The sequence below is a fragment of the Globicephala melas genome, chromosome 1 (assembly GCF_963455315.2).
Source record: "Globicephala melas chromosome 1, mGloMel1.2, whole genome shotgun sequence".
Taxonomy (NCBI): Eukaryota; Metazoa; Chordata; class Mammalia; order Artiodactyla; family Delphinidae; genus Globicephala; species Globicephala melas.
This window is the reverse complement of record NC_083314.1, coordinates 167,291,974-167,304,305: the sequence shown is the minus strand read 5'-3', so window position 1 is coordinate 167,304,305 and position 12,332 is coordinate 167,291,974. Positions and strand designations below refer to the sequence as shown.

The 12,332-nt window shown below is 52.9% G+C and overlaps 1 protein-coding gene across 3 annotated transcripts in view; it reads left to right on the top strand.

Moving 5' to 3' along the window:
- Positions 1 to 11,842, top strand: part of RPS6KA1 (ribosomal protein S6 kinase A1) — a 36,058-nt gene extending 24,216 nt beyond the window's left edge. For all 3 annotated transcript variants that reach the window (XM_030873422.2, XM_030873432.3, XM_070045694.1), the window contains 8 exons: positions 835 to 960; positions 1,182 to 1,271; positions 1,625 to 1,783; positions 8,637 to 8,798; positions 9,039 to 9,115; positions 9,396 to 9,513; positions 10,425 to 10,562; positions 10,899 to 11,842. In XM_030873422.2, the coding sequence (XP_030729282.1) occupies positions 835 to 960; positions 1,182 to 1,271; positions 1,625 to 1,783; positions 8,637 to 8,798; positions 9,039 to 9,115; positions 9,396 to 9,513; positions 10,425 to 10,562; positions 10,899 to 11,021 (993 nt within the window). In that variant the 3' untranslated portion in view covers positions 11,022 to 11,842. The remainder of the gene's footprint in view (positions 1 to 834; positions 961 to 1,181; positions 1,272 to 1,624; positions 1,784 to 8,636; positions 8,799 to 9,038; positions 9,116 to 9,395; positions 9,514 to 10,424; positions 10,563 to 10,898) is intronic.
- Positions 11,843 to 12,332: the final 490 nt, after the last annotated feature.

Here is a 12,332-nt window from a genome sequence, read left to right as displayed (position 1 = left end):
AAACGACAGCAACAACAACAGCAAACAAACAAAATAAAAAAAAAATGTAGACTTTGGAGCTCCCTGCCTGGGTCAGAGCTTCCAAGGTCAGGGGCTGTGGAGGGGACATTCACCTTCCCAGTGCCTCAGTTTCCTCATCTATAAATGGGGTTGATGATAAAACCTTTCTCCAAGGATTGTTTCGAGGATTATGTGAGTTGACGTGTGTAAAGTTAAGGTGACTATGTGATTTATTATCCACCTGGGATATCTTGGTTGCGGACAAACGTTAAACCAGACTGGATGTGAGGACAACAGACGTGAACCAGGGCCGTCCACGGGCCGTGGGTCACCTGGTGAAAAGTGCTCGGAACAGTGCCTGCCACACTCTCAGCACCATAGCAGCATCTGATACTGTTAGTGTCTCAGAGCCTCGAGACACCCTTGAGGTGGGCTGTGTCACCCAGAAAGGGAAGGCAACTCACTGAAGGCCACGTAAGTGGCAGAGCTGGGACCTGGCTCAGGACTCCTTCATCCCTCTCAGTCCTGCCTGGGCTTCTCGGAGCTTCAAACCGCTCCATGTGTCTTGTGGCCTATTGCCTGCCCCCTCCAGCACCCACTAACCACAGACTGCAGCCAGGCACCCTGGAGAGAGTGAGTGTGCCCATCATATAGTGTAGAAAACAGGCCCAGACAGGGACAGGTTCTTGCCTGAGGTCACACAGCCAACATTCTACCCCGGGCCTCCAGCCTCTTGCCCAGTGCCATCTCCACGGTGCCAAGGCCTCGGGTTCTGGGGGGATGACCTCTGCATCCTAGAGCTCGGGGTCAGTCCTACCTGTTGGTCTCCTGCAGCAACTACATGGAAAGAACCTGGTTTTTAGCGACGGCTATGTGGTAAAAGAGACGATCGGTGTGGGCTCCTACTCCGAGTGCAAGCGCTGTGTCCACAAGGCCACCACCATGGAGTATGCTGTCAAGGTAGGCCTCTCGACCTTGTCTCGGCCGAGGCCGCTCGGCGGGGTGGAGGTGGGGGGCCGCGTAGCCCTGGCCTGTTGGTGGGGGAGAGTTGGTGCCTGAGGCTCTGTGGACGGGTGAAAGGTGTGCGGCTGAGACTCCACGCCCTGCAGCGTGGGCTCTGTGGCGGGAAGGGAGTCTGGAGTCGGTCCCTCGGACACCACCACACGCACCCCTCTCCTCAGGTCATCGACAAGAGCAAGCGAGATCCCTCGGAAGAGATTGAGATTCTTCTGCGGTACGGGCAGCACCCCAACATCATCACTCTGAAAGATGTAAGTGGGGGTCCTCGACTCTAGGACCGTCTCGGGGCTGCCATTCCTTGGGCTTCTGATCCTCCCGTGCTTATGGATGGGGAGGCCCCTCAGTGCCGCGGATCTGGCTGCACCCAAGTGCCCTCCACTTCAGACCCAGGCAGTCTCTGAGAGCTTTCCTGCCCATCAGGACAGAGCCAGCACCCTGTCCAGGGGCCCAGATAGGTGAAGGCCCTGCCAGGGTGACTGAAGCACAGAGCAGAACACACGCCCAAGCCCCATGTCATTCCTTCCTTCCTGTCCTGGTGAGCCGGTGGCCAAGGGGCCCAGGCCTGGCATCAAGGGGAGGGGCCTGATGATGAGGTCTCTGGCAGGTGTACGATGATGGCAAACACGTGTACCTGGTGACAGAGCTGATGCGGGGAGGGGAGCTGCTGGATAAGATCCTACGGCAGAAATTCTTCTCAGAGCGTGAGGCCAGCTTCGTCCTGCATACCATCGGCAAGACCGTGGAGTATCTGCACTCCCAGGGGGTAAGTCTTGGGTCGGGGGCACCAAGTGGGCGTGGGGGGCGGCCAAGGGTCGTACCGTAAACAGTGTGTGAACCATGACTGGCCCAGGCAATCTTCAACCAGCCAGACAGAGGGGAGACTTGGGATGAGTGAGGGGGCGAGTGGATGGACATAAGGAAGGGAGGGAGGGAGAGATGAGGCCAAACTGTGAAAATGAACATTTGTTCAGGACCTAGGCAGGCGTCATATTGACTTCTTTCCTTACATTATCTCAATTGATTTTCACAACAACCCTGTTAGGTAGGTGCTGTTATTGGCCTCACTTTACAGGTAAGAAGGCTGAGGCTCAGAGATGTGAGCTCACTTGCCCAGGGTCACACAGTCCAGGAAGAATGGAGCCAGAATGTCTGACTGAGGAATTTGGGTGGAGAGCTACAGATGGGGAGTGAGGCTTTAAGTTAGGAACGAGCAGGATCACTGTGGGAGCTGCAAGGCTTCAGGGTGGTGAATCCGGCCATGGGTTCGGCTGTTAGGACAGAGGAAGTGGATGCAAGAGGAAATGCTGCTGGAGACACTGCAGGTGCTACAGAAGAGTGTGTGTCCGAACCGTAGGACTTCTCCTTATCATTGCACAAGGCAGAGCTAGAAAAGGTCCTTATAGGGTATCAAAGCTGAAAACAGAGTCAGCGTGAGTTCCTCTCTGGACGAGATGATGTTTTAGGGTGCTTCTGGTCAGGCAGTATGGGGGTTAAGGACGCAGGCTCTGGAATGAGACTGGCTGTGTCCAGTTCTGCATGTTAGGTTGGGAAAACCTCCCACCTCTCTGAGCCATTTCCTCATCTGCAAACTCATGACAGTAAGAGCTGCCCCTTCACAGGTTGGATGAGGCATGAAGTGAGGTGCTGTGCCAGGGAAGCACCATGGTCCAGCGCAGGTCCCTGGAAAAGGCCACATAAACATTACGAGGAAATAGGACTAGATCATTGCTATGCCTTTTTTTTTTAACATTAACTTTTTATTATTTTTATTTATTTGTTTGTTTGTTTGTTTATTTTGCGGTACGCAGGCCTCTCACTGTTGTGGCCTCTCCCGTTGCGGAGCACAGGCTCCGGACGTGCAGGCTCAGCGGCCATGGCTCACGGGCCCAGCCGCTCCACAGCACGTGGGATCTTCCTAGACTGGGGCACGAACCCACGTCCCCTGCATCGGCAGGCGGACTCTCAACCACTGCGCCACCAGGGAAGCCCAACGTTAACTTTTTAGTATGAAAAATTTCAAACATATACAAATTGTACAAGAATAGAATAATGAACCCCCTGTAACCAGATTCAAGAATTGTCAAGATTTTTACCCCACTCCCTCCCTCTTTTCTTCCTTCCCTCTCCTTCTCCCTCCTTCTCCCTCTTTCAATTTCTTACTTTCTTTTTTGTTGTTGCTGGAGTATTTTCCCCCACTTTTTATTGAGGAAAAAGTTCAAACCTATATAAAAGTTAAAAGAATACTACAAGGGATGTACACAGCACTATATTGAAAATGGATACCAACAAGGACCTACTGTATAGCACAGGGAACTCTGCTCAATATAATGTAAAAACCTAAATGGGAAAAGAATTTGAAAAAGAATAGATACATGTATATGTATAACTGAATCACTTTGCTGAACACCCAAAGTTAACACACTGTTAATCAACTATACGCCAATATGAAATAAAAAGTTTTTTAAAAAAGAAGAGAATAGTACAAGGAAAAACGTTTCCCTTTAAGATTCACCAAATCTTTTTTGGGTTTTTTTTTTGGCCGAGCCACACGGCATGGGGATCTTAGTTCCCTGACCAGGGATTGAACCTGCGCCCCCTGCAGTGGAAGCGCGGAGTCTTAACCACTGGACTGCAAGGGAAGTCCCAAGATTCACCAAATCTTTTTTGATTTTTTTTTTGGCTGTGCCGCATGGCATGCGGGATCTCAGTTCCCCGACAAGGGATCGAAACTGGGCCCTTGACAGTGAGAGCGTGGAGTCCTAATTACTGGACCGCCAGGGAGTTCCCTATCCCACATTCTGAATGTGTCTGTTTGCTTCCTCATGGCATCATTTTAATTGTTTCTCTATTGCCTATGTTTCCTGTAAACTGCAAGGTGCTCCAAAGTGTTAATTAGGTTTAGCTTCTTTTTGGGATCAAGGAGTCAATAAACACTCCATGGGAGGCACAGTGTACTTCACAAAGCATCACGTCCCTGAGCCAACATCTTGTTGCCCCCGTTAGTCATCAGTCGTGTCGGTGGTCACAGTCTGGGGATGCGTGAGTGGGTGGCGGGCAGTGGGTGGGCCTGAGGTGTATCATAAAGGTCCTCACCAACCCTTCATGCAATGGTTTCACCCTTTCAGGACCTTGGCCTGAATCAATCCTTTCATTAGGGTTTGTAAAAATAAAGTAAAAGTTTTGTGAAAAAGATCTTTACCTCCTAACCAGAGCTTCAGTTTGCTTACCACATGTACTGTTAATGGTCACGTTTGAAGTGGTTTAGTTTTTTGAAAAGGCCAGTGCAAACAGACTGATATGGAAACATGTCAGGTCAGACAGTAAATGTGCTTCCTTTTCCTGTTTTGTTCTCACGTGAGTACTAGCTCATGTTACCCACAGAAGGTTTAGAAGACAGAGCTGAAGCAGTGCGTTTCCAGTGGGCCCCCTGAACTCAGAGCAGGGAAGGGCTTTGTAGAGTGGGAGCTGCCTCCAAAAGGAGTGAGCCCCCCATGAGGGGCAGTGAGCTCCAGGACAGACAGCTGCTCGGTGGGGTGTCATGGGAGAATGTTGTTTCTTGCCCAGAGAAAATCTTTGGGATTTTGGAATCTATGGGCTTCTAAAGTTTCTGGCCCTTTCCAAATACCAGGGGTAGATGATGAGGAAATGGGAAGCTCTCCTGGAGGTATTTGGAGGGAGATTCTCGGGGCTGATTATACTTTGGCAGCATCTGTGGTCTAGAAGCTGGGAATCTCATAACAGCCGAGGAATGGGAAGGGACTGACCAGGAGCAGGGTCCACTGGGACCTCCTGTTTGTTTTAACGTTACCTTCCTATTGAAATATCACATAAACAAATCATCATGTATAATTCAATAAATCTTCAAAAAGTGAATACACCCATGTAACTGAGCCCCCAGATCAAGAACTGAAGGATTTCCAGTTCCCCCCCAACCCCCTCGAGCCCCTTCCAGTCCCTGCACCCTCCCCAAGGATAACCATTCTAAGTGAACTTCTAATTTGTGTGTGTGTGTGTGTGTGGTACGCGGGCCTCTCACTGTCATGGCCTCTCCCGTTGTGGAGCGCAGGCTCGGGACGCGCAGGCTCAGCCGCTCCGTGGCACGTGGGATCCTCCCGGACCGGGGCACGAACCCGTGTCCCCTGCATCGGCAGGCGGACCCTCAACCACTGCGCCACCAGGGAAGCCTGTGAACTTCTAATTTTATATAAACGTACTCTTTCATATCTCACTTCTGTCACTCAGCACTCTCAGATTCATCTGCGATGTTGTGTGACTGCAGTTCACTCCTTCTCGTTGCCGTGTGGTTTCTACTGTATGAATAGACCACAATTTAACTGTTCTTTCTACCGTTAATGGACATGGAGTTGTTACCAGTTTTTTGACTGTGACAAATAATGCTGCCGTGACATTCTTACCCTTGTCTTTCGTGAACACTTGCCCATTTTAACGCTGGGTGTAAACCTAACTGTGGAATTGCTGGGTCATAGTGCAGTGTATATTCATCATTAGTAGATGTTGCCAGTTTTTCAAAGTTGTTTTACCTACTTACACTCCTCCCAGAAGTGTGTGAGAGTTCTGGTACTCTCCAACACTTGGTATTTTCCATCTTTTTAATCACAGCCATCCTAGGAGATGAGGAATGGTATCTCATAGTGGTTTTAACTTGCATTTTCCTGACGACTGAGGAAGTTGAGCACCTCTTCGTGGGGTTATTGCCATTTGGACAGCCTCTTTTATGGAATGTCTGTTCAAGTCTTTTGTCCGTTTGAAGAAATTGGGTTGTCTGCCTTTTTCATCTATTTTGCAAGAGTCCTTTGTTTAATACGTGGGCCCTTTCAGGTCTCTTGCTTCCCTCATATTGTTTCTGTAAGGGCCCCAGCATGCCGGGGACAGCTTGTCTGAGAACTCAGCAGGGCTTCACACTTTGGCTTCTCTGTTTAGGCAGATGATTCATGTAGAAGAACTTCACCCTTTTGTGTGTGTGTGGCTGGTCACAGGCGCCCTAACGCACATCCTCCGACGGTGCTGGTGATGACAGAGGTGCCGCCGCTTCACATAGCACTTTCCACAGGCCAGACAGGTTCTAAGCACTTTGCACATCAACTCATTTAACTGTTCCAACGAACCTATGAAGAAAGTATTAGTATTATTCTGCCCATTTTATAAGTGAGGGAGCTGAGGCTCTGGGAGCTTAAGTAAAGGCCTCATCGCTAAGCTGTCCCCAGAGTCTGTGCCCCTAACTTGTGTGTGATCGGATGCTGCTTTGGACAGCATCTGTCCCTTCATTTTCCTCCCCTTCTTGTCTTCTAATTCTTAAGGGCTTCTTAACAAGCACTCACTGTATCTTAATGTCCAGCATGATGGTGGGGCTCAGCCCCAGGGAGTGCTGGCGTTACTATGGCAACAGCTGCCACTTTCCAAGCCCTGTGCTAAGTATTCCTGGTACATAACTCATATGCTCCTTCCCGTAACCCTGGGGGCCGAGCACTCTCATCAGCCCCATTTTACAGGTGAGAAAACCAAGGACTAAAGAGGTTAAGTGACACATCAAGACCACACAGCTACTGCTGGTAAAGCCAGGATTCACACTCTGGCCCATCTGCCTCCTTACTGAAATCACAACTCCGCCCGAGCCACAGCCTGTTGACTCAGTGGCTGCATTTGGCCTCCACAGGGCGGGTGTTTTCTTGTTTGGGATTTGGTTTGGTTTGGTAATTTGGCCGCTTTTGAAACCGGGGCCCGAGTTGCTGTATGGTGCCTGTCAGCTGGAGTGCGCAGCGGCTGCCCCTTGAGCCTGTTGGCCTGGCTCTACGGGGAATATGCAAGGACCATCTCGTGAAGCCAACTAACCTGCGAGACTCAGCTGATCTAACCTGCAAGGTCTCTGTGTGTTTCAGAGGGGTGAGTCATTCATTCATTGCACAGCGTTCACGTAGCACTTGCTCTGTGCGAGTCCCTGTGCTCGGTGCTGGGGGTGAGCCGGTGTTCCACAGAGAGATACGGCTATTTATGGCTGAAGGAACCCCCACTGGCCTGAGCTCAGGGCGCTTGAGGGATGTGGTGGACAAAGGCTGGAACGGACAGCTGAACCTTCCACACCAGGATGGGGACTTCAGGCTTTATCTTGCAAGTAGTAGGGAGCCATTGAAGGTCTTTGACGGTGCTCAAGGCGTACCATGAGCTCATGGGAGGAGGAGAAGGAGGGTGAGAATGAGTTTAGTCTGGGATGTGTTGGGTTTGAGGGCCTATGGGACATTCAGTGGTTGCCGTCTGGTAAGCAGCTGTATGAGCCTGGACTCAGGAAAGCTCTGGGTTAGTGTCAGAGATCTGAGAGTTGTCGATAATTAGGTAATAGTTAGAGGAATGACTATGAATAGAACCATGCCAAGGGAGAGGGGGTGGTTGAAAAGTAAGTGGAGTGGTTCAGCCCCCTCAGGTTACAGATGAGCAAATGGGGCCAGAGGAAAGTCATTTGCTTAAGGCCTCACTAGTTAAGTGTCATTCATCCATTCATTCAGCAGTTATTTATTGAACACCTACCTTGTGCTGGGAACTATTCTAAATGCTGGGATGCAGCAGTGAGCGAAACACCCGTGGAGCTTACATTCCAGTGGGTGGGTTCAGAAGACAATTAAGTAAATATCCAATGGTGGTAAATGCTGTGGATAAAGATAAAGCAGGGTGAGGAGACTAAGGAGTGCAGGTCCGTGATTGCTATTTTATATGGAATGGTCTAGGGAAGGCCTCACTGATAAGGTGACATTTGAGCTGAAACCTGAAAGAAATGAGAATGAGCCAGGCCGATGCTTAAGGGAAGAGTATTCCAGAAAGAGGGAACAGCAAGTGCGAAGGCTCTGAGGCAGGAGTGTGCTTGGCATGTTGAAGGAAGAGCAAAGAGGCTGGTGTGGCCAAAGCCAACTGAGCAAGGAGGAGAGTGCTAGAGGACCAGAGAGCGCAAGCGACGTGGGTAGGGGGCAGGGGAGAGATGAGGTGGGGCCATCAGGCCATCGTAAAGACATTTCCTCTTGAGAGCAGAACCCTTGGAGAGGACACGATCTGGCTTACATTTAATAGGATCGCTCTGGCTGCTCTGTTTAGAACAGGCTGTAGGGGGTGAGGTCAGAAGCAGGAAGACCAGTTAGGAGGTTGCTGCAGTAACCCCGGGGGAGGGATGATAGTGGCTGGGATCAGCGTGCTGCCAGGAGAGGGGCTGAGAAGTGCTTGGGCTCTGGGTGTGTTTTAATGGTAAAGCCAGCAGAGTTTGCTAATGGATTGATTGAGGAATACGAGAAAAAAAGAGGAATTGAGAATGGCTCTTAAGATTTCAATCCAAGCAATGGGAAGGATGGAGTTGCCATTAGGTAAGATTGTGTGATGGCGGATTTGAGGAGTTCTGTGTGGACAAGTTAGAGCTGCCTCACAGACATTGACCTAGAAGTTTCAAGTCGGCAATACCAGCAGCACTAAGGCCCCTTTGTAGCCCCTTCCCCTCTCAGATTCTGGGTCCTTCTGCCCCCTCTCTGGGCCCGTCTTCTAACTCTCCCATCCCTGGCAGTGGACCTGGGCCACCGGCAGCCTGCCCACATGGAGAACTGACCCGGGCCCTCTTCCCTCAGGTTGTGCACAGGGACCTCAAGCCCAGCAACATCCTGTATGTGGACGAGTCTGGGAACCCTGAGTGCCTGCGCATCTGCGACTTTGGCTTTGCCAAGCAGCTGCGGGCTGAGAACGGGCTTCTCATGACACCTTGCTACACCGCCAACTTCGTGGCGCCGGAGGTGAGTGGCCTGGCCTCCTCAGCTGCAAGAGTGAGGGGACCTAGCACGGGGAGCCTCGTGTCCCTTCCAGAGGCCCCACGCTGTCCAGAGCCCGTCTCTGCGGCCTTGGCCCGGGGACCAAGGGAGGATCAGCCCAGGCCTGGGACCCTTGTCCTACCCTTTGGGGAGGAGCAGGCAAGCATATGGGGCTACTTGTCATTGCCCCTCAGACAGACCCTCCCCTGCCTCCCTTCCTGCCAGGTACTGAAGCGCCAGGGCTATGACGAGGGCTGCGACATCTGGAGCCTGGGCATTCTGCTGTACACCATGCTGGCGGGGTGAGTACCCCACTGGCCTGCCCCCCTCAGCCCCCCGCCCCTTCCTCCAGCCCTAGTGTAGCTGGGGTGGTGCTTGTCTGATGGGAGAGACTCAGCCCTGCCTCAGGAAGGCTGAAGACAGGGACATGGCCCTGCCTTTGGGAGCTCCACCTGCAGGAGGAAGTCCCACACTTGGGAGCACCCCATCTGAAGGGGGAGACACAGCCCCCCGCCCCTCCCCACCCCTGGCCCCAGGATGGAGGCCAGAGGCTATACCCAGACTGGGTGGACTTTTCCCCAGATACACTCCATTTGCCAATGGACCCAGTGACACACCAGAGGAAATCCTGACCCGGATCGGCAGTGGGAAGTTCACCCTCAGCGGGGGAAATTGGAACACGGTTTCAGACACAGCCAAGGTGAGGCTGTAAAGCCTGGACCCTGCTCATTTGTGGGGGGTGGGGGGCGGGAGGCAGGATCCCATCCCAGGGCTTTTCAGCATTTCACGAACAGGTGACCTGCAGCCTCATTTCTCCAAGTGGAATGTCCCACAAATCTCTGTTGCCCTATTTCTCCAAGTGAAAGATTCCCAGGCAGACTGCCCCCCACACCTTGTTTGAAAACAACTTGGTGATCATTTACTGGCCCTTCCCGTGTTCTGGGCCCTGTAGGGGAACAGAGGGCTGCATCGTCACAGCCCCTGCCGTGGGAAAACTTAGTGTGAGGTGAGAGACAGGCTTGCGCACAAGGAACAGAGATGCCAGGTGCGGAGAGGCAGGTCCTCCTGGTCAGGGGTACAGGCAGTGGAGACACGAGGAGAGCCCCAGGCTACCGGGCAGAGAGGCCTTCTCAGAGGAGGGGACGTTTGAGCTTTCACTGTTAGCAATGGGTTCCAGTCATGGGAACCTCTGTGTCAGACAGAGGTTGAGCCCTTAATGAACAGTGCCACCTTGCATTAACCTTATGAGTCAGGTATTTTTGTTATCCCGTTTCTCAGAGGCGAAACTGGGGCTCAGAGAGTTAAAGTAACTTGCCCAGGAGATGCAGTTGATGAGCAGGGGAGTCAGGTTTTGAAGCTGCCCAACCCCAGCCTTAGGTTCTTCCCACCTTCCTGCATGGCTCCTAGAAGGTGAAAGAGAAAGGAAACGGCCTTCCAGGAAGAAGTCCTGAAGAAGGGCATGTGCTCGGGGAGGCCGTGGTGTGGAGAGTGGATCGAAGGGGCCACTGCAAGGGTCCAGGCAGGAGATGGCAGGAGATGGCTGCCTTACAGACACAGCTGTGTGCGCCCCTGCTAGCCCTTCCCACCAACCCCTTCCTGCTGTTCCCCCAGGACCTGGTATCCAAGATGCTGCATGTGGACCCGCACCAGCGCCTCACAGCTAAGCAGGTCCTGCAGCACCCGTGGATCACCCAGAAAGACAAGCTCCCCCAGAGCCAGCTATCCCACCAGGACCTGCAGACTGTGAAGGTACAGACACCCAGGCTGCCAGGTCAAGGTTCCATGGGCAGGGACTTGGGGTGGCAGAGCCAGGAGATGCCATGTGTGTCTCTTCCCAGGGAGCCCCAGTCTGACATGCAGGGGTGTCTACAGTGCACTCGTGGCCCCCCTGGTCCTCTAGGGGGCCCAGCCCCTGAGCTCTGAAGCCTCCAGTCTGAGGGATGAGGCAGGACTGATGACCATGAAGAACCACCAAGGCGGGATTAACAGGGGCCTGTGGGGGCTGTGGAACACTGGGAGGGGCTGGCCTGGCCCTGGAGCACATGCGCCTTCCACCCGGGAACTGACTCCCACCTCCTCCCCCAGGGAGCCATGGCAGCGACATACTCTGCGCTCAACAGCTCCAAGCCCACCCCTCAGCTGAAGCCCATCGAGTCGTCCATCCTGGCCCAGCGGCGGGTGAGGAAGCTGCCATCGACCACCCTGTGAGGGGCCAGAGCGTCCGGGCCGCAGGGCAGTGCTAGCTCGACGGAGGCAGCGTACTTCCCAGAGGGAGCGGGCCCGAGTCACAGGGCCAGAGGGAGCGGAGCCCCGAGGGGGCCCAGATCACCCCGGGGAGGACGTAAGAAGTGCCTTCTCCTCCCCCAGGACGCACTCTTCTCGGTTCAGGCTCTGCTGGTTGAAATCGATTCACTGTACAAACTCTTGTCTTCTTTTAAGACAGAAATGGCACCAACCACCATGGGTTTTTACAAGATCCATTTGCCTTTCTGGGAGCAGAAGTAGCCGGTGCAGCCCCAGGAGGGGCACTGAGTCGCACTAGCGCTGTCTGTAGCTGAGACTCCTTAGAGCAGCTTTGGGGTCCCCCTGGGGGGACCCCTACAACTGGCCATGTGTAGCCGTCTGCACCCACCTCCAAGGCAGCCCAGCGCCGCCTTCCAGAGCCCTTGGCTCTTCGGCAGAACTTGCTCTATCCCCATCGGCTCCTTTTCTCTTCTGTTCTGCTGGGGCTTCTGGAACCACTTTCTGCTAGAGGAGAGGACCAAGGCCCCGCGGCTCCCAGCTCCAGGCACCAGCATCCACATTGGCCGTACCACTGGGTCCTCTGCAGTCAGGTCGGGCAGCCCCTGAAGGAGCATCTGGAAAGCACTTTTTGGCTGACTTCTGTTGGAGTCTGCCACAGGACAGAGTCCACAGGAGGCCTGTGGGGCAGGCCAAGAGGGGCAGGGGCTTTTTTCATTCCTTCCTCAGCTGGTAACTCAGGGTTCATCTGTCCACGGCCTTTCTAATAAACTTACAGTTGAGTTGAAGCTCGCTTGTCTCCGCTTGTCATCCCTGGATTTGCCCTCCCTCTGCTATTGGGTGTTGAGGACTTTGGCAGTGACAAGTAGTGGACCAGGGCCAATTGGCCCAGCTGCTTGGAGCTCAGTTGGGGAGCATGTGGGAGTCCCGCTGGCTCTGCCCACACATTCCTGTCAGGGATTCCAATATGGTATTGATCGTAGTAATGGAATTACTAGCCACTAGTGACCAAGTGCCAGGGCCTTACACGTATTTCTCACTTAATCTTAACAACCCTGTGAGGAAGATGCTATTATATTATTATCCCTGTTTAATAGATGGGGAAACTGAGGCCCAGAGGGGGAATGACATTTCCTAACACAATTTTTTTCTGAGTACCTATGCTGGCCCTGTTCCAGATGCTGGTGAACCAAGTGGAAAACAAGGTCATTGTTTTCCTGGGTCTTACTTCCAGTGGGGAAGCAGACAAGTAAACAAAGGTCAGCTACTGATGAGACA